Below are 21,753 nucleotides of genomic sequence, written 5' to 3' on the forward strand. Positions count from 1 at the left end.
ATTAAACATAAACAATTACCAATACCATGAGTATAGTATAAGCCTAATCAAGCATTATCGAACTCATATATTAATAGGCTCATCAACAACACATAAACTCATTTACATCATAAATAGAATTTCATAAGGTACATTACATAAGCATCAACCCTTTCATATAGTTATGAACCTTTCCCTTAAGTCACTTATTGTTCCATTCCTTTTCTTTCCCATTGAACCATCTAGAATTACATCGGATACTTGGGAAAGCTCACACGAAGTGTGCCTTTACAAATAATTGTAACCTTTTTCTTTACATCAATACTCACACGAACTGTAAAATGGGTCTACTCACACGAGTTGTGGGTCGAAATGTTAGCTACACGATACTACTCACACAAGCTGTGGAGAATTCACAAAAAGTGCAGCACCTCAGCCATCGTTAGGACATCCAATAGCAGCACCCGAAACATGAAATTCCTAATGATATGTCATTTGTATCTTAAAAATTCCTAAGTTCAACCGGGACTCGATATCTGTCAACTCATCAAAGCTTTGATACATTTATATTATAATTCATTTACATCAAACAACATAATAAGCATTCAATTTAAACAATATTTAAGTGATTACAATTCATACGAACTTACCAGACTAAATTCCAGTAACAACTAAGTACAGAGGCTATTTGGTAATTTTCTCTTCTCCTCGATTTTCCACTCATTCTTGATATAAAATAATAATTCCATTCAATTTAATAATTCTAATAGAAAAATCAATTCATTTTATGCAATTAAGTAATTTTTAATATTATATTTTACTTTTATACAATTTAGTCCCTAAGCCCAAAACATGCAAATTAACCATTTTATTCAATTTTAAGTTTAGCTAAATTGTTTAGAACCCTATTATAGCCCACTATAGAAAGTCCTTGTACTTTTATTAATTGCACATTTTAGTCCTTAAAATTAAAATTACCAAAGATTACTTCACAAAATAGTCATATCTAGCAACCAAGCTTAAGATTCTACTATAAACTTTCAAAAACATCTCAAATTCATCCATGGTAAAATTCTAAAAATTTAACAATTTAACAAATTGACCCACAGGTTAGCTAGATTAAGCTAACACGAGCTTAAAAACATAAAAATCATTAAAAATGGAGTCAAAACACTTACCATGCATCAAAATCAATTTGGCTGAATGCTTCTTCCCTAAAAAAATGGTATTTCAGTCATCCCTTCTCCAAATGGAAAATAATCTTTTTCCTTAATTTTAAGTTTAATTGGCTAATTACCATTTTACCCTTAAATATTAAACCAAATTTCACCAAACGCCAAGCCATGATCACCCACTAACCTTAAAATTGGTTGAATTACTAGTTAAGACCCTTATTTCATGCTTTTATATCCATTAAATACAAATAAAGCTATAGCTATTGAATTTCACATCTTTACAATTTAGCCCTTTTCAATTAATTAATAATTTAAACATCAAATTTTCTTAGTGAAACTTTAATACAACCTTAATAACACTCCATAAATATTTTATAAAATATTTATGATTCAGTTTATAGAAAGAGGTCCCGATACCTCATTTTCTAAAACCACTTGACTTTAGAGTCATACTACGTAAACCTAATTATTCATTCAAATAGCATAAATTGTCAATTCAAAATTTATTTTAATACCATATTTGACTCGTAAATATTAAATAATAACATTTGTGAACTTACTCGTTGGATTTGTGGCCCCGAAACTACTATTATTGACACCACTAAAAAATGGGTTGATATAGTGTCGCCACCTTGTCAAGCACCAGCCGTGATTACTGTTCAATCCATACCGTTTTGGTAAATAGTTTGGCCAGCATAACATTTAAGTTTGTTTTGTATTATTAGGTTAAAAAAGCCTATATTTTTACTATTATTATGTTATAATACGAAAAAAAAGTAATAATTTTACTTGTGGAAAACAACTGTAATTTTAAGGATAAAAATAAATGAGAGAAGAAAAATAGGGATGATTTTTTTATGGAGAGTATGTAATTCATTAAACTTTAAAGGAAAATAAATTCAACAAATAGTACTTACAAATAAGCAATGATACATGATATTCTTGACAGATTTTAAATATTTATAATGAATCGTTCTTGAAACTAACTAATATCACGATGAAGGCAAGTGTACCTATCGAACAGTTGTATAACTTTAGCAAGACCGGATTGTCGAACCCAAGGGAACTAAAAGTACTAGTAATGACTATCTTTCTATTATCTAGCCTAAGAATAATGGGGCTTGTTTTAACTAACTAATTAACTAAACTAAGAATTCACAAAAAATAGAATTGGGGAATTACTTTTGGAAAAACGATTGAATTAAGACAATACCTAAGGAAAAATCCACCTAGACTTCACTTGTTATTTGACTCTGAAGCAGACGATTTATTCATTTGACTTGATTCGTAGAAATCCCTAAGTTATATTATTATCCCTCTCGAGACTAACAACGTCCAACCCTAGGTTGAATAATTGAAATCTCTTTCTAATTAACTCACTAGGGTTGCATTAACTCGATCTATGGTTCCCCTTATTAGGTTTCACCCTAATCTGGCAAAATCTTGTCACCCTATCTCTAGGTGCGCAACCAATTCCGCTTAATTATGACAAATATACTCTTGACAGGGTCTATTCCTCCTCTGAATGATAGCTTAACTTGAATCAATATCCTGGAATATCAAAACAAGAATTAAGAACACATAATTAAGAACAAGTTAAATATTTATCATACAATTCAGATAATAATAATAATAAGATCTGTCTTAGGTTTCATTCCCCTTAGGTACTTAGGGGTTTTAGTTTATAACTAAAAAGGTAAACATCTCAGAAAAATAATGAATACAAAACATAAAGAAAAACCCAAAACTCCTGAAGGGAAATTAAGGGGAAATCTTCAGTCTTGATGATGAATCCGACTTCTGAGATGGATCAATCGGCTTTCCTTAAGTAGTTCCTTATCTCCTTCTCTGTGCCTCATCTTTTCCTCCTCCTTTAGGGTGTATTTAGAGGCTTTGGAATGCCTAAGAACCCTCAAAATTGCCCTTTTCCGAATTGGACTCAACTTAGGCTTGACAGGGACACGCTTTTGTACAATTACTTTAGGCCGTGGTCAAGCCTGTTAAATAGGCACGGGCGTGTGGTCCACCCGTGTGAGTCGTGCTTCGATTCTGCCAAATAGACACGACCATGTGGTCTGCCCGTGTGAGGAAGTCCAGGCCGTTTTGATTTCGTACATTGGCCTATTTTCTCCTTTTCTGGCCCGTTCCTCGTTCCTTTCACTCTCCTATGCTCTCCTAAGTATAAAACATGAAATTAAGGCATTAGGAGCATCGAATTCACCAAATCTAAGGAAAAATCATCCATAAAATGTGCCAAGCATGGGATAAAAATATGTATAAATTACAGTTTATCAAGCAACTAAAAGATTTTATAATTAATAAATATATTAAAAATCAACAACTATTATAAAATAAAAGACAAAGTGTAACACCTCTATCCCATAACCGTCACAGAAATAGGACGAGGCGTTACCGAAAACTAGGAATCCGATCAGGGCCGTAAAATTTTGAACATTTTTTTTTGAATAAAGATCATTCATTTACTAAATTGCTAGACGCAAACAAAGTTCGAATTTAACACTTATACAAGTAAGTTCCATAAGATACCGTAATCACATGACTTCTACACGAAGGTCAAAGTATCATTCTACTTATTGTCTATCCTATACATGCCATAAGATAATCCAATCTTGTGGCTGTCGTAATGGTAGATAGTGTGACGAAGTACTGACGATCCCCGAGCTAGTAGTCAGAATCCACAACTTACAGACCAAAACATGAACGAACAGAGTAAGCTTTCGTAAGCTTAGTAAGTTTTAAGCAAAACAATAATTTTGTTGAATCAATGACGTTTTTCACATATACTTAATCCAGGTAAAATCTCATTTGACCCAATATACCTAGCCAAAATTTCGCATAATTTAATTCACCTTTCTTTAGCCTTGAGTTTTAAGTCACAAAGTGTTTTCATTCAATATCATTGGTCATTCATTTCAACTGTTCGATGAAATTAATCTAGAGCTTCATCTCGAACCATAATATCAATAAACGCGTTACTTAGCTATCACATATATACTTTCGAATAATAATGACCTAGACGGTCGAATATTTCCAAAGCACATTCTTCATCATCTGAAGTTCGATTCACATGGTAAGCACATTCTTCACCAGTTTTACAACTTTCAATAATCCCATCCACTTGTTCATAATCGCCTCCATATTTTCAAGTATTTCACATGATAAGTACTAAATTACCGTATTGGCACATAAAGAACCGAACATATTCCTTATCTTGTATTGGCACATCTAGCTGAACACAACCCATACTCAAATCATAAGGCCTTTGGGCAGAATATACATTAATACATAAGAATATTTCATCACATACTTCATTATACAAGCATACCATTACCAATTAGATCATTCTCATATTTGGAGTTATAATATTAATCACATATGCATACCTCCTTGATACTAATAATTCACTTCGAAATCAATCTACCAATGAGTAAGTAATACGTACCTGAACATCTTAAATACATAATACTTATTTGATGGTAACTTACTGCGGATACTCAATATCAAAGTCTTACTTGAATCCCAGCATTTAACCTTCGGGTCTTTAAAACCCGAATATAGTACGAGCTCGAAGCCTATGGACATTAAATTAGGATAATATTCTCGCATAAAGCCTGCGGGATCTTAACCCGGATATAGTACTGGCACAAATGCCCTTCGGGACTTATCACATTTATACACTTTCACATTCATCACATTGGCCATTCGGCCTTATCACATATATACACTTTCACATCCATCACATTGGCCATTCGGCCTTATCACATAATTAATACTACACACTTTTCACAATTGATCATTCGGCCACATTATACAAATAAAGATAGCACACATTTTCATAAAGGCCATTCAGATGACTTACACACCTTTGATGTTAGCCATTTTGGCCTCACTACACATACATATCTTGTACATCAATTTCTTCATAACAAATTTGACTAGGTATACTAGTCATTTACGGCTTATAGATTCACTTTAATACGGATTTGGTACTTTGATTACCAATATTTAATCGATAGCTTATAAGCAACTCAAATAGTTTTATCAAGGTTTACAACATAATCACAAATTCAGCACAAGCTGTTTTTTTTCCTCAGCAGCAGTCATTAAATTATTCGTAAATGGAGCTACGAAACTCCAAATGAAGTTCCGTTAATTTTCCCTGAAAATAGACTCATATATATTTTATCCATAAAATTTTTCAAATTTTTGGCTTAGCCAATCAATACCAGATTTTTCTTAAAATTTTCCCCTGTTTCACTGTTTGACTATACTGACCACTCTTCACTACGAATCAAATTTCTCATTGTACAAAATTCAAATATGTTTTCGTTTAATTCGTTTGAAACTAGACTCATTAAGGAGTCTAAGAATATAAATCTTATCTTATAATAATTTTTGTACAATTTATAATGATTTTCTAAAAATAGAACTGAGGATTTCAGAGTCATTCTGACACTATCTCACACAACTTTAAATATCTCACTATCGGCAATTCCTTTGCTTACACGGTTTCTTTTATAAGAAACTACACTCGTTAAGATTTAATCTCATATTTTATTCAGCCTCTAATTCAACTCCATCAATTTATGGTGTTTTTTTTTCAAAACACGTTACTGCTGCTGTCCCAAGCAGATTTATACAAATTTACTCTTTAAAGTTATCATTCACATATTTAAACATAACATCATATATGCCATCATTTAGAAAAGTCATTGACCTTAACATATATACATAATTCATATTCATTCCATTTAAATACTTAAAACTTACCTCGGATGTTATCGAATTATCACGAATCGACTATTCAGCTACTTTCTCTTTCCCTTATCCGAAATTTGTGCCCCTTTTTGTCCTTGAGCTTAATTAAACAAATTCAACTTATCACATCTCTATTATTTAAAACTACATTCAGCAATTTATAAAATACTATAATTATTACATCTCAATCATCCAAAAAAAATCACATTCGGCACATTTAAAAACATTGATAAGTCTCAAAACACAAGCAACACTTATCAAAGTCATGTAATTTACGCACTTTACAAGGCACTACTACATTTATAATCTTACTTTCATACAACCATTCTTCTTTGACCGAATGCTTCCACACTCATGTCTTCATTAACAACCTCTGAAACTACAATTTATTCACATCCTTATTTATGTTACATTCGGCTATCATAATAAAAATATATAAATAGTTACACAATAACCACTTTAGCCGATTACTACAATTAAAACAGTCACAAGGACTCAATTAGATTCCACCCAAACATGCTTCAAACACTTTTCAATCAATTAGCCTGCCCAAATACTCATTTTATAACATACACATTTCATTTGAGGCCATTCAACAACAATTCACTATCCTTTAGACCAAAACCGAATGCTCCTTTATGGATTTAGGCTACCAACAAATAGCATAAATTCCATCCTTATGACATTTTACCTATGGCGAATGCTATACTAATATTTTTAAAGAAATATCAATTGGCATATTCACCTTACCACTTCTCAAAATTACAAACAATTCATGTCATCAATTTGGGAGTATATTCGGCATTCAAATAACACATAATAAATTTCTCTTAAAAAAATTCTATAAATTAGCCTCCATTGCCGAATTTACTAATACATTACCCCTTTAGCCTAAAGTCATTTTAGCATATAATGCACAAACATTATACCACCACCATTAAATACATGACATAACCGAATCAACAAAATCATGAGCAACGTGTCAAATATAATTCACACTTATCACTACACTTTGGTCAATTTATCAAAATCATTAATAACCATTATTTGATGAAATCACCATAACCAACTTAACAATATAAACAAGCCATTTAAACCCCCAATTTATCAACTTTGACAAGTTTAAAACTCACCTAATGACTAATTACAAATTAAAGCTTCAAGCAATCAAATTTAACTCATCAAGAACTTGGCCGAATACACATTCTTTGACCAAAATCGAAATTCAACGTGGGGTTTATAAGGGATTGCATCTAGCTCATAAATTAAGCTCACAATTTCCTATTCATATGAAATTTAACCTCATGGAGTCTATTAAGTACTCTTAATCCCTTTTCTAACAACAAATTTCAAACATAGGATTTTCTATACAAAACCGTACATGCTTCCATAAAAAAAATCTAAAAGAATAACTCATGGTTTAAGATAGAACCAAGATACAAATTCAATTTCACAAGTTTTCAACAAAAAAAATGACATAAACTCATACCTTAGAATCAATCTATGCTAATGGCCAAATGTGTCTTGAGCTTTTTTTTCCCTTCTTTCTCTTTTCTACTCACGGCAATGGAGAAGAAGAAAAGACCCAACTTTGTTTTTCTCACCTTTTTAATTATTTAATTCCTCTTATAATTTATGACATATAATAACTTGATTTATTATAAAACTATTTGATATTATTTAACTAAAATATAACATACAAAATGCCAAAATGTGTCATTCATGCTCATCCTTGCCGTCCACTACCAAGAAAAAAGAATGTTTGACATGCAAGTCCCTCATGCTTCAAACCATGCAATTTTTAGCCACTACCAATTAACCTATGACATTTTCAATATTTTTCACATAAGCCCCTTTTTATTTATTTCACATCCAAATGACAAAATTAAAGTATGAAATTTTCACACATACTTATTCATAAATAATAAGTATAAAATATAACAATTAATTATTTTTGTGACTCGGTTTTGTGGTCCCGAAACCACTTTTTGACTAGGGTCAAATTAGGGGTGTCACACAAAGAATAAAGAATAAAGAGAATGTGAGAGCAAATAAAGTTTATTTTATTGATCAATCAGAATGTTTACGCTATTTATAGGCATAAGAAGTATAAATGAAGTAGAGATCTACTCCTAATCACTATTAGAATTTAAAGTACATCAAAACTTATATTGATCTTGATGGACATCCACTTAATAAGATATTCATAGCACTCCCCCTTCGATGTCCATTGGTAGATAATGTGTCTTGTTAAAACCTTACTAAGATAAAAACTCTATGGGAAAAAAAATTCCTAGTGAAGGAAAAAGAGTACACATAACTATAATACGCATAATATGCTACCTCATTAAAAACCTTACCAGGAAAACCCAATGGGACAAAACCTCGGTTTAAGCAAAAAGAGTACAACGCGTATTTATTCCCCCTCATGAAAACATCACATACTTTCTCATATTCTACGTATTCAATCTTGAATATTAGTTTTTCAAATGACTATTTGAATGTATTTGCTAAGCATTTATATTACCATTCTTTTGAAAGTCATGAGTGAGGGAAAATTTAGCGGAAATATATTTTGATCTTTCAGAAGTTTCAACAATAATCATAGCAAACTTTAATCACAATCCCTCTATAAGAATACAAATAGGTATTTTGGATCATTTTATAATCGTCTTCCAACTACTATTTATTAAGTCAAATTTACCACATATATTTAATTATTTTAATTCATATAAATGAATAATTTTCCGATAATTTCAATATGCTTCTGGCATTCTAAATCTTTCAAAGATTTTTATATAAAATTTACTATATAGTAATTCATAAAAAGGTTGTAACGACAACCATTAAACGCAAGTTAAATATTTTATGAACTGTTAGTTTAATAATATATCTAAAAGTTATTGCATCCACCACAAAAGAATATTACATCTTTTCATAATCAATGCTAGGACTGAACAAAAACTTCATATTTTATTCTGTTTTGCAAAACTATTTCATTTGCACCATCACTAGCTGTATATCTTTAGATATTTGGACTACTGGTCCAAAAACTCCACAAATTTATTTAGACATGAGTTACGTCTTTCTATTTTGACCAATTTATTTCATATCTATATTTCTCGATAGATTTATTCAAGATCCTCCTTTTATTTCATTATTTCAACAATAATGTTGCATGCAAAATCATTGTTGATCACTTTTATTATCGGTTCAACATTTTCTCAAATTGTCATAACTTATCGAGATATATTATTTTTACTATTTTAATATTCAGTTTCAGGTACCTAAATCTCTTATGGAGTTTTACTTATTAGTTATGTCTTGGGTCTCTTCTAGAGTACCTGCTTTCTCTATATGACCATTTAGATTTATTATTTTCTCTTATGAGAATTTTCATATTTGGAATTTGTAATATGTTATCCTTGTTGAACTTCTGGTTTAAATTACTCTCCCCCTAACTCATTACAAATTACTATTTTTCTCCCCCTAATATCAGGAAAACTATTAAATTAAAATAGTAATCACAAATCATGTCATAATTGAATATCCAAAATATTTAAAACATATAATAATACAAGGAGACTCATAATTAATATATATTCCCAACTTTCTTTTAGTATTCACTCATCTTTGTGCGTTGTGGTGGTGTAATTAGAACATATACGCACATACAAAAATTTAAAGATGAAAAATATTTAGCTCTTAACCAAAGATCAATTGTAATGAGGAGTATTTATAACTTATTGGCTTAATGTGTACAACATGTAAATCAACATTATCTCATGTTGAGATAAGAAGTTTGGTTATCATAAGTAATGGTTTAAATATTAATCAAAGGCATTCAATCAATAATTTCTCTAAACCATTATGCCCATAAATAACAAGTTTTTACAAAAAAATTTCAAACTCAATCAATAAAAGACTGATATATAAACTCATCAGTATTAGCAAGATGAATTGTCTTAATTGCATAATTTGAAATTAATTATTTAAACAAGCAATCTTGTAAATGACAGGTTGCAGTAACACATATGTGATTATTTTGTAGATGCATCTACCAAAATCATATAATATCAAACCATCCACATGGTGGATGAATGGGCCCATATTCATTTCAGAAATGCAAGACATTAAATCTCAAGTTTAGCTAGTGAGTTTCTAACAATCAATTTTCATTGAGAACAAACAACAAATGAGAATTCTTTAAATTAAATAATCTTCTGGTTCTTTAGTGAATGTCCATATGAATTCTCAATTAATTTTTGCATCATATATGATCCAGGATGGTCTAACCGGTCACGCCAAGTAGTAAATACATTTGTATCAGTAAACTTCTGGTTTACTTTAACATGCATTTCAATTGTACTAATAATGTCAATATAAATTTTGACAAATTGATAATTTTACTGTCATTCCTTTTACTTTGTATCTACATATAAGTACTATTGTGACATTTACTAATGGAAATGTTTAAATTAATGTGAAGTCTAAATCACTATTTTCAAGTGTACAACATGTACATAACCAATGACTTTTCATATATAAGTTTTCTCTCTTGCAAGTTCTCATCAGTAATATTTTTCCACGTAATTTTAATTGAGAACTTATTCTGAAACTTCAAAGTTGCACTCACAGTTTAAAAAAAACTTGCAACTTTAGGTGCATCTAACCATAACGAGCTTTAGAATGAATTACCATATTCTATTGCTCATAAGTAGATTTTTCACAGTCAAATATTTTGCTTTCAACCCCTTAATAGGGATGATGACAAAAGATCACAAAGATAGTCACAATCAATTCGATTTAATAACAAGAGTAATCAATATAACTCAATCTTCCCTTTTTTTTTCATCCTTTCAAAATAGATATTTATATCAATAGTGATTCATATGAAATATAATTTTTTCTTCATTCACAATCTCAATATGATATCCATTATAATGAATATCTTTTAAAACCAATGGATTAACTATCATAAGATATTAATATATTAGCTCTTCTGGAGTTTTCGACTAATTTTGTACTACCAAATACTGTAATAATATTGGTTTATATTTTCTTTTGCGTTCACTTCAGGGAATGCAATAGATTTACTAATATAAACTTATAAATGTCCTAATAGATTATTTATTTCATAATCACCATCATAAATATGCATGGATTTCAAATCAAAATCTATCTTTCATGTTGTAATGATTAGTCTCTAATTATAATAAGCATGATATAATAAATAAATTATAGTAAAATATACTTGAGATTCTTTAACATCATCGTTATCACCCTAGCTGAGTGGTTAAAGGCTCTAATGATTACTTATAGTGCGCAGGCATCAACTGAAATAGCAACAACTCTAGGAGGCAATCGACAATAGTAATTTTTTTGTGACTTATGGATAAAAATAATTAAAAGAGAATCATGCTGATAACATGTTATAAAATAAAAGACAGAGAATAAAGAATAAAGAAAATGGGGGAGCAAAGAGAGCGTATTTTATTGATCAATCAGAATGTTTGCTTTTCCAAAGTCTCTATTTATAGGCATAAGAAGTATAAATAAAGTAGAGATCTACTTCTAATCACTATTAGAATATAAAGTACATTAAAACTTATATTGATCTTAATGGACGTCCACTTAATAAGATATTTACAACAACAACAATATAAAATGACTAAAAAATAACAAAGTTGTTTTGACTTACACACTACAATAGCTAAGACAAAATTTTACCACTCCTCATTGCTTCAGTTGATACAAATTCTAAGCTTTTCTTTGAGAAATTCAAATTTGCTTCTTGGCAAAGTTTTAGTACAAATATCTACCAATTAAAGATTAATATTGTAGTATTTTAATCTAGCTAATCATTCACTTTGTGAATTTCTGAGAAAGAATAATTTGATATTGAAATGTTTGGTCTTCCCATGAAAAATGGGATTAATTGAGATATTAATAGCTACTTGTTTATCTACAAACACCTTTGTGCATTCTTTATAAGAGGGCAACATCCACAAAAATCCCAATATGATTCAAAGTTGTTTTGAAGGAGAAGACCCGATGGCTTTAGACTGAATCCTAATGTTTTGGACAACAAGCAATATGAGTTTTTTAAGCTTTGGAAGATGCTTTCTTGATATCTATGAACACGAAAACAACAAGTAATGTGAATAATAATCAATATGAAGATTTGATTGTAGTGGTAAATTTGAGGTTTTATATATGTTGATGGTGTGGTTTAAGTCTTATCATTTGCAATTTTTATTGATTTTATTTACAAAGTAACAAAGACTAAAATATCTTCATAATAATATATCTTATTCTAAATATGGAGGGGTATGCTTGTAATTTTTTCAATCGAATTAGTGTCTAATTGACTTGTGACACAAACTTAATTAAAAATTTAAATAATAGTATGATGAGTGAATCATTCGTTAAGTTTAAGTACTGTATTTAATACAATAACAATGTCTACTACCTTATGATGTAATTTATTCATTATTGAATTGCATTGTTTACTTTAAAAATCATATCATTAATTTAAATATATTTTTAATAAAATTAATACATTTCATTGTTTAAAATTCTATTTGATGCATAAATTTGGCTTTAATGTTAAATTTGGTATTTAAGTTTTTATTCATTATTATAAAAAATTAAAATAATATTACTTCTTATTATTTAATTGCAGCCGAATTAACCCAATGAACTAATTCGAATCTAAAAAGCTAGTGGTAGAATAATTTAGTGAGACGGCTCTAGAGTTCTTGCCATTTTAAGTATGTCTAGAGCAAATAGTAAATTTATATTTTTTTCATTCTTTTAACTATTTCTTATTTTTTAAAATTCTATCTAATTTTTTGTTTAATTAATCATAAGGTGATATTGTTTAAAATTGTTTGTTATACTAAAGTTTAAAGTAACAATAACATAGAAAAAAATGAAAAATGTTTGGTACTAGTGAGCAATAGGTTGTGGGATGTAATGGTAAAGATACGGCATGTGTGGTGGCGTGTATGTGTTTACGTATTGGTAGACTCTCATCGATGTCAAGATTCTCGGGTAATAACGTTGCGGCGAAATGTGACACGTATGAGAGTTTTGATAAACAATTTTGGGATACTTTTGTTTTATTAACAAAGTTGAACTTAATTAAGCATATCGTCGACAATGTCAACATCATTGTTTATTATGATTTTAATCTTATAAATTTTATTTTTTTATATCACAAATTTTCTGATAACTTAATATAGTTTTATGAGTTTATTAAAAAAGTCATGTTATAATACTTAGCAAATTTGAGCCTAAATTTTACTACTAAATAACTGGAGCGAGCTTTTCCTATAATAAAACAATTTTAATTAAATAATTATAATGCAATTTTATAAAAAAAATTACTTATTCTAATTTTTAAAATAAGTAATAATAATTGGTAACATATTAGCTAGAATTTTTTAAAAGATTTTATACAAAACATTATTTATATAATTTTTAAAATTTTAAATATTTATGCAATGATAAAAATTAATACTATATGATATATAATATTTTTATGGTATTAAAATATAATATTTAAATAACATATATATAAAGTATTTTATAATATTTTTAGAAAATATTATTTTATAATAGTGGTGAGAATGAAAATTTTAAAGTTAATATAATATATTATACTAGTTTTAATTTAAAAATACAAACAATTAATCCATCGCCAATTGAAGTAACCATCTAATCCACGTGTCAAAAACTCATTCATGTAAGCATCAAACAGCGACGTCAGCATCCACCCGATTTTCTCTCTTTCCTTCACACCTGACGCCTTCTCTCTATATCGCAACTAATGGCGTCGACGGATCAAAAAAACACTTAACCAAACAATCAATCAATAGTTAGAAAAGAAAAGACAACAGCGGCCGTTTTACTTCAATTCTTCTGCCGGCGACTTTGAGTGACGATTTCTAGGCGGCTATTGGTTTTATCTTCCAAGTGCGGTTTAAGGCTTCAGTGTGTGCGGAGAATGGGAGGGAGTCGGGGTTATTCGGCGAATCCTAGCGACTACAAGCTTCTAGAAGAGATTGGTTATGGCGCCAGTGCTACTGTTTATAGAGCGATCTATCTTCCTTTTAACGACGTTGTAGCTATCAAGTGTTTGGATCTCGATCGTTGCAACAGTAATCTGGTTCGGCTTTTTTCGTTCTTAATTGATTATTAGTTTTCGATTTTTTTCTTTATCTTTTACTGTTTCTAGTCAAATAAATGACTGTAACTTAATTTGATTTTAGTTAGTTATGATTATAGATGTTGTCTTACTAAAACTGGAAATGATTGTGGGTTTCTCTGATTGAAATTCGTTTTTTTGAATTCGGAGTATATTAGGTCTTGAATTATGATTAAATTGAATTTCTTTCTCTTGCTATTTGTTCCTTTTCGAAAATTTCTAAATTGAAAGTTGGTCCTTCCATTGCTTATGAGGAAGCTAGAAAAACCAACTTAATTTGTTATTCGAATCATACAATTTAAATATGACCTTCCTTTTGTAGCATCCGTTCTATTTATTTAGCTGAGGCATTTCAGTGCTGAATTGACATTTGCTACTGCGCGTAATAGTGTGTCCACATTCCATCATTACTTAAATCTAGGTATCTTCCATCGGGGAACACTTCACAACGCTGCCACCACTGAATATTTGGGATTTTTCTTTTTCGTTTTTCTATGAAAGTATCTGTGAGTTTGTAATATGCACATAGAGGAATTGAATTATTGTGGAGTTGATATGTCAAGGCGATGATTATGTTCTCACAGAATTTTTGCTACACAATATGAGAAAAAACTGAGAGATTTGAGTTTAAATTTGTCACTTGTTTGTGGTGGGATTAATATCCTGTTCTGCTAAACTGTTTTCTAAACAAAGGAGACAGCTCTACTCTCTTTACGTTTCTTCTCCTTTCCTTAGTTTCCTCTTAATCCAAACAAAGCCTTAGTTCCGGTTCATGCATATTCAACTTCTGGAATGTTTGTTGTTTTGTATATAGGTCATCAATCACTCTACTGAAAAGGTTATAAATTTGATAATAATATAATCACTCAATATGTCTGCATGCCGCAATTTACTTTGGCTATTGGAATTTTATTTATCATGAGAGATACAGTTTTGGTCTGTATTTCTACTCTTCATGTTAGTGGATGCATCCTCTGTTTATGATATACTGACTCTTGATGGCTAATGCTCTTTTGTAGGATGACATACGTAGGGAAGCTCAAACAATGAGTTTGATTGATCACCCAAATGTTATACGGGCATATTGTTCATTTGTAGTTGACCGTAACCTGTGGGTAGTCATGCCATTCATGTCGGAGGGTTCTTGTTTGCACCTCATGAAGATAGCTTACCCTGATGGACTTGAAGAGCCTGCCATTGGTTCTATTCTGAAAGAAGCACTTAAAGCTTTAGATTATCTTCATCGGCAAGGACATATTCATCGAGATGTTAAGGTCATTGCATGTTTGACATTATTTTATCCAAATGATTTTATCATTCCTGTGCTTTGAATTTCTTTTCATTTTTTTTTTTTTTGTTGTATTTGACATTATAGGCTGGGAACATACTGCTTGATAACAATGGCACAGTAAAGCTTGCTGACTTTGGTGTTTCAGCTTGCATGTTTGATGCAGGAGATAGACAACGTTCTAGAAATACCTTTGTTGGGACTCCTTGCTGGTGAGCTATCTTTGTCAAACTGGTCAAAGGATTGGCTTTATCCTCTGCTCATCTCCAGTCTGATGCTTTTGACAGAGTTCAATTTTTTTTCTTTTCTTTTTTAATTATTTGATATCCCTATATATCCTTTCTGTGCAGGATGGCACCAGAGGTCTTGCAGCCAGGAAGTGGATATAATTCCAAGTGAGTTTCAATATGTGTTTATGATTTTAAAAATGACTTTAGGTCTTAGAATTCTGCCCAAATACATTGGATCAACGTACAAGTAAGCATGTATCTTAGGGGACGTAAGTATTTTCCTCTTCTTGGTAGCAAGGGTTGGTTGTGATTTGAACCTAAAAGTTGCCCTGATTTGGTCCAGGCAAGTTATTTGTTCCAAAACCTCAAATTTCATTTTATCTATTCATCATAGCTTTCTGTTGAAGTACCTATGTACCTCAAAGCCATCAGCTTTGCATATTCATTGCAATGCATGTTAAAATATTAACATGGTATTATGGCAATCTGGTTGTATTTGTATAGCTATTAGGTTTGGATTGCATTGAATATGGCTTTGGTGCTTATAGAGTCGATGTAACTTGGTATATTTAGAGAAATGATCCATTTTGTTTTCCACCATATTTTTGTAATTTTATTAATTGGTTGCATTATTGCTCAGGGCTGATATATGGTCATTTGGGATAACAGCATTGGAGTTGGCTCATGGTCATGCACCTTTTTCAAAATATCCACCAATGAAGGTATCTAATCCCATTTGAAAAAATATTAAATGGTGAGCAATGAGGGTTTGATATATGAGTTCTTAGTTAACATTTTATGTCTTAAAACTTTGCCTTCTAACAATAAACAGGTTCTCTTAATGACCATACAAAATGCTCCCCCGGGACTTGATTATGATCGTGATAAGAAGTTCTCTAAGGTACTGCTATTCTTTCTGGATACAGTGACATGCATTTTATTTGTCAATACGTACACATAATGTTCATTGGGGTGTTTAATTGTGTTTTACAATTGCTTATTTGTCATAGCAAATTTCTAATTAAAGGACTTCCAGTTGTAATCAGTCTTTTAAAGAAATGGTTGCCATGTGCCTGGTGAAAGATCAAACAAAGAGGCCTACGGCAGAGAAATTATTAAAGCACTCCTTTTTCAAGCATGCAAAGCCTCCTGAGCTTTCCTTGAAGAAATTATTTTCTGATCTGCCACCACTTTGGAATCGTGTGAAAGCTCTTCAGGTTGCTGATCTCACTGCCACAGCTCACATGCAGGTGTTTTGTACATTTTTCCACAATGTTTGTCTAATGTAATCCTTCTTCTTTTCTGCAGCTTAAAGATGCTGCACAACTAGCTCTAAAGAAAATGCCTTCAGCAGAACAAGAAGCTTTATCACAGGTTAGGAGTCATCAATCAGAAGTTATCTTTATCTTAAATTGTATTTGCCTTTGCTTCAAATAACATATCTGTGAAAGTTTTAGCTGTTGAGTTGGGTACATTTGTATTTTCTTACTGCTGGGGGTGTTATCTTGTCTTTGTTTGTCAGAGTGAGTATCAAAGAGGAGTTAGTGCCTGGAATTTTGATCTTGACGATTTGAAAGCGCAAGCATCTTTGGTAGGACATATTTTTAGCTTTACCTTTAATAATAAATATTTTAATATAGAGACGTAGTATGCGATTTAATTTCTTTAATGATTATATCAATTAGTGTATGCTAAATTTTTTCACTTTAACATTCTAAGGTCTGTGATGATGATGACATTCATGAGTGCAAAGATGATGATGAAAGCATGAAATCAAGCCTTGGTCATAAGGTCAGCAGTTGTTTTTTTTTTTTTTTTTTGCCTCAGAAATCTTTGATACATCTTTGGACTAGGTTGAAATACTACCTTCCGTACTTATGTAACTTGAAATTGTATCTTTATCAAATTTGTCCTTTCTAACAAACTGCATAATTGGTTCTTATTATTGGCTGACATGACAGGCTACAGCTTACTGTGACCCTAGTTTGGGAAAGTTGAGTTTAAATAGGGAAGTATCTCAGGCTGAATGTAGAGGTCCAGGGAGTATCGAGTTATTACAAATTGATTGCTTGAATGGAAAGGGAAAGAATCTGGAATGCGATATAGTTGAAGCTGGTTGCCAGGAGATTCTCGGTTTGAAGAAAAATGGATCAATCATTGATGTTATGGGATCAACTTCAGAAAAGGATGTGGTCTTAACCAGGGCTAATACAGTGAAACCTAGGGAAACCCAAACCGGGCCACTCACACCTGGTGTTGTTCTTAGTCGTTCATCTTCAGATTGGGTTCATAACTCTGAAAGGTCAGCTGTATTTCTTGCTTAGGTTTGCTTGGGTGTTCCATATGACTTCTCTCTATGGGCATTTAAACTGATATGAACCTGTTATTATCCACGTGATCTTTTTTTTTTTGGCATAAGCATGAGCACATTTGATTCTAATTTTAGTCTAAATTGGAGCTTATAACATGGGAACGGGACTCAATCTGCTATATGACTGCTGTAAACCATGATTAGGATTTTAACTTCAAACATGAATGTAGGTCTTTCTTTTTGGACTGTTCTATTGCCTGTGGTTGTGAGAATAGATGCATTCTATAAATTGGGCTAGTTAATTCAGTCACATGTTTTTACTCTGCTGCTGAATTATGTTTTATTAAACATGGTTTAAAAGTTGAGCTAGTAAAAATATACTGCTGTTTTGGGTTATTTTTTAGCTCTCTCCACCCCCCCCCCAAAAAAAAAAAAAAAAAACAAAACAGAAGGGAAACTCAAGTCTTGATTCCATTGATCTTTGGGTTGATTCAACCAAACATTGATAATGATGGATTGTTTTAAAGTTACATATATATTATAGTTTCCTGTGTTATTTGTTATTGCTTTGGCCTTGTTTTGGTTTAGAAATTGAAGAATAGGAAAGTGATTTAGCTCATTTGGTTTCATATGTGATTAATTTCTTGTCTATTTTAGCCTAAGAAAATAAAGTGGAAGAGAAAATTGTAGATGTTAAAGCCTATGGTCTGCTGATGATTAGGTTTGAGAATGAAAGTTTACTTGCAAATGAGAGAGTTCGTCAATTTCGTAAAGCACCAAGCTTTAGTGGTCCATTGATGCTTCCTAATCGAGCATCTGGGAACAGCTTATCAGCTCCAATTAAACCATCAGGAGGTAACAAATTCATAGCATTTAGGATCATTATTGTTTTCTTATCACCTGGGTCACCACCAGTGCTACTATTAGCTGCTAGGATATATATATATTATAGCAAACTTTTCTCCTACAACAGGGTTTAGGGATTCTCTGGATGAGAAGTCAAAGGCTAATCTGGTGCAAATTAAAGGTCGATTTTCAGTAACATCAGAAAATTTAGATCTTGTAAAGGTAAGACTCAATTTTAATTCTATATTTGTTCTCCCATGCAACTTCACTAACCGAATATTAATTTCTAGGATATTCCTTTAGGTACAGTTTCACGCCGATCTTTGCAGGTGGGCTATTGGTTTTTGGCTCTTTGCTTAAATATTATTATGTTAACAATATTAATTGTCCACTTCTTATTGGTTGCTCTGTTTCTTCTTGAGTTTCAGACTTCACCTATCAGAAAGTCTGCTAGCGTAGGGGATTGGATACTTGAATCAAAAAAAGTGGTTTGTGATCTATATCTTTCCTTCAACGTGGTTGATTATGAATTTTTGTACTGTTTCATTTATTGCAACATTTTGCATCTTGAAGCTTAAGGATCTCTTATTAACAGAGGAACTGGTATTAAGGTGTGTGCCCAGGTAATAAGGTGAGGCACAAATCAAGGAAAGTTCCTCTCTTCCTTCTGGTGGGAGACACCTTTATTGAGGCACATGCCATTGAAAAGGCACAGAAAGACTTTCCTCACTCAACCAACTTTTTTCTGTTTGTTTATAATACAGCGAGCTGATAGTAGCAAAAAGAATGACTTGTTATTTTGCTTCAGTAAAGGAAAGGTGCTAACATCCATGTATTAACAACTTGATAACCACACTTTATGGAAATCAAGTATATATTCATCTCATCTTTTATGTAGCCCTATTTATCTGCTAATGGAAGCTTTCCAGTATGTTGCTGCACTAAATAAATAAGTTGTTTTCTTATGGACCATTTCTTTTCAGCCTATCAATCATGCCCCTAAGGATTTGACCAATGGTAGTGTGTCCGCATCGATTCTTACAACTCACCTTCAAAATCTTTTCCAGCAAACCTCACTTCAACAGGTAGAGACTTTGAGCTGAGACAGTATCTTATTTTGTTTATAGATTGAGTGTCTGCCTTAAAGATGAATGATGTTCTCACTGGAAATTTCTTCTGCATGCTAGGGTCTTATCGTGAATTTGTTGAATAGCTTGCAGTCAGCTGAGGTTGTAGATGGTCAGTGAAAGCTGATCTTCCTATTACTTTGGCATGATTAAACTAGGAAATACAGTGTTTAGCAGTGTACTAATCATTTTTCTATTTTGTTTTTCCAGCCTCACAAAATGGAAAGTTGCCTCTTCTACCTCGTTCCGAGAGCAATGGGAATGTGAGAGCTTGTCTTTGTTTAGTGTTAAGTAATTTCAAGTGGTTTCTTCTTTTGTCCCTCTCTGATCTTCGTGTTGTTTGAATAGGTTGAACTTGAAACAGCAGCTTCTGAGAGGGAGCGTCTACTGCTCGGCAAGATCTCAGAGCTACAATCTAGGTCGGTTGTCATGCATTCTATACCAAGTAATTTGGTACCTTGGTTTCCCACTACACATCCAACTTTCTCCTGATAGTCTCTTCGTTGAACACTTATTGTGGCAGAATGATGAATTTGAGGGATGAATTGAATGCTGAAAAGTTGAGATATGAAGAGGTGAGTTTCTTACAGAGTTTTTATATAAATGAGAATAGCAGCTTCTACTTTATTCTACGATTGTGGTGTCACTGATTAGAAAAAAAGAAAAAGAAGCACATGATATATGGAGTAATGATGGGTTAGTAGGGGGTGATGATTTGAACAATGAAAATGCAGTTGCAACAAGAACTAAGGCTCATGGCTGGTGCGGAAGAGAATGGGGATGATGCTGCGTGAAAAAGAATGGGGGCGTCGTCAACAACGTTAGAAACAGAATACGGCAGGGAGTTCTATTAATTACTGAATAAGCAAATGTTATGCGTACATGACGAGGATGTTTTCTTCCATATTTCCATGTAAATATAATTTATATCCCAGAGTGCATAGCAGAGGCAAAGCTCATTTATTATTAATTTATTATGGAACGTAACCTATAAGCTTTGGCTTTCTGTAAAGAACATCTTTTGTATATTATTATTGAAAATTGTATATACATATATATACGAAAGTTATTGAAATTTGCAAACAAACCATTTAATATCTTATTATTTCAACTCCTTTGAACTTGTCTTTTATTACCTTGAATTGTTTTTATCTTTATAAAATCGCACTATTTTAGTATTAAAAACAATCTTCATTTTCTTCCATGCTTTCCTCTCGCATATATCCCAAGTTCTCTCACCTGTCACTACCTTTCAAAATCCCTCCACTAAAAGGTTACATAATTTATGCTTCTTGGATTAACGTTAAGGGTTAATATATGTTAGTACCAAAAGTATTTAGTTTATGTTTAAATTTTTTATATCTAGTTAGTATTTGAATATGTATTCTTTCATTCAAGTTGATACTTTTGCACCAAGATTGTTAATTTTCTTGCTTATGTGACACTTATAATCAATTCAAAGATGACATGTGGCAACTTTTTAACATGTCACGTGGTAAACATAATTAAAAAAATAAAGAACTTTAAAAATATATACATTAATAAAAAAATATAATTTCTTTTGACATCAAGACCTAAACAAACGTTTGTCCATATACATTTGAATATGGACACCTATTTTATCCAGATTTATTCTAGATATGTTTTTTTTAATGAGTTTATATTTTTTAAATTTTTTTATAAAAATGTTTTTTAAGGTTATTGTTATTTTGAAATATATATACAATTTAAATTTATAAAAAATGTAAAAAAAAACCTATAATATTTTGAACAATATATAAATTTATAAAAAAATTTAAAATATAT

General features: G+C 31.3%; 1 protein-coding gene across 11 annotated transcripts; it reads left to right on the forward strand.

Moving 5' to 3' along the window:
- The first annotated feature begins 13,688 nt into the window (after positions 1-13,688).
- On the forward strand, positions 13,689-21,022 carry LOC107945760 (serine/threonine-protein kinase BLUS1). 11 transcript variants are annotated; one of them, XM_016879878.2, is made up of 22 exons: positions 13,689-14,106; positions 15,165-15,419; positions 15,521-15,645; positions 15,784-15,828; positions 16,304-16,385; positions 16,496-16,564; positions 16,710-16,880; positions 16,972-17,037; positions 17,186-17,254; positions 17,383-17,454; positions 17,625-17,965; positions 18,696-18,829; positions 18,948-19,042; positions 19,111-19,149; positions 19,249-19,308; positions 19,585-19,638; positions 19,804-19,905; positions 20,008-20,059; positions 20,158-20,210; positions 20,296-20,366; positions 20,471-20,522; positions 20,682-21,022. In XM_016879878.2, the coding sequence occupies exons 1-22, from the start codon at positions 13,945-13,947 to the stop codon at positions 20,739-20,741; spliced, it is 2,229 nt and encodes a 742-aa protein (XP_016735367.2). In that variant the 5' UTR covers positions 13,689-13,944; the 3' UTR covers positions 20,742-21,022. The 11 variants fall into 11 exon arrangements, 7 of the variants coding, with proteins under 7 accessions (XP_016735367.2, XP_016735383.2, XP_016735375.2 ...); XM_016879894.2 differs by having other exon boundaries at positions 20,008-20,049; positions 20,682-20,795; XM_016879886.2 differs by lacking the exon at positions 19,585-19,638.
- The last annotated feature ends 731 nt before the right edge of the window (positions 21,023-21,753 follow it).

The sequence above is a fragment of the Gossypium hirsutum genome, chromosome A08, assembly GCF_007990345.1.
Source record: "Gossypium hirsutum isolate 1008001.06 chromosome A08, Gossypium_hirsutum_v2.1, whole genome shotgun sequence".
Taxonomy (NCBI): Eukaryota; Viridiplantae; Streptophyta; class Magnoliopsida; order Malvales; family Malvaceae; genus Gossypium; species Gossypium hirsutum.

What these genes read in the sequence shown, in the direction of transcription:
- LOC107945760 (XM_016879878.2), top strand. Translation starts at nt 13,945, where the DNA reads ATGGGAGGGAGTCGGGGTTATTCGGCGAATCCTAGCGACTACAAGCTT. An exon ending in TGAAAGCGCAAGCATCTTTG is followed by an intron (nt 17,255 to 17,382) that starts GTAGGACATATT and finishes TAACATTCTAAG; the next exon opens with GTCTGTGATGATGATGACAT. An exon ending in TGGGTTCATAACTCTGAAAG is followed by an intron (nt 17,966 to 18,695) that starts GTCAGCTGTATT and finishes GCTGATGATTAG; the next exon opens with GTTTGAGAATGAAAGTTTAC.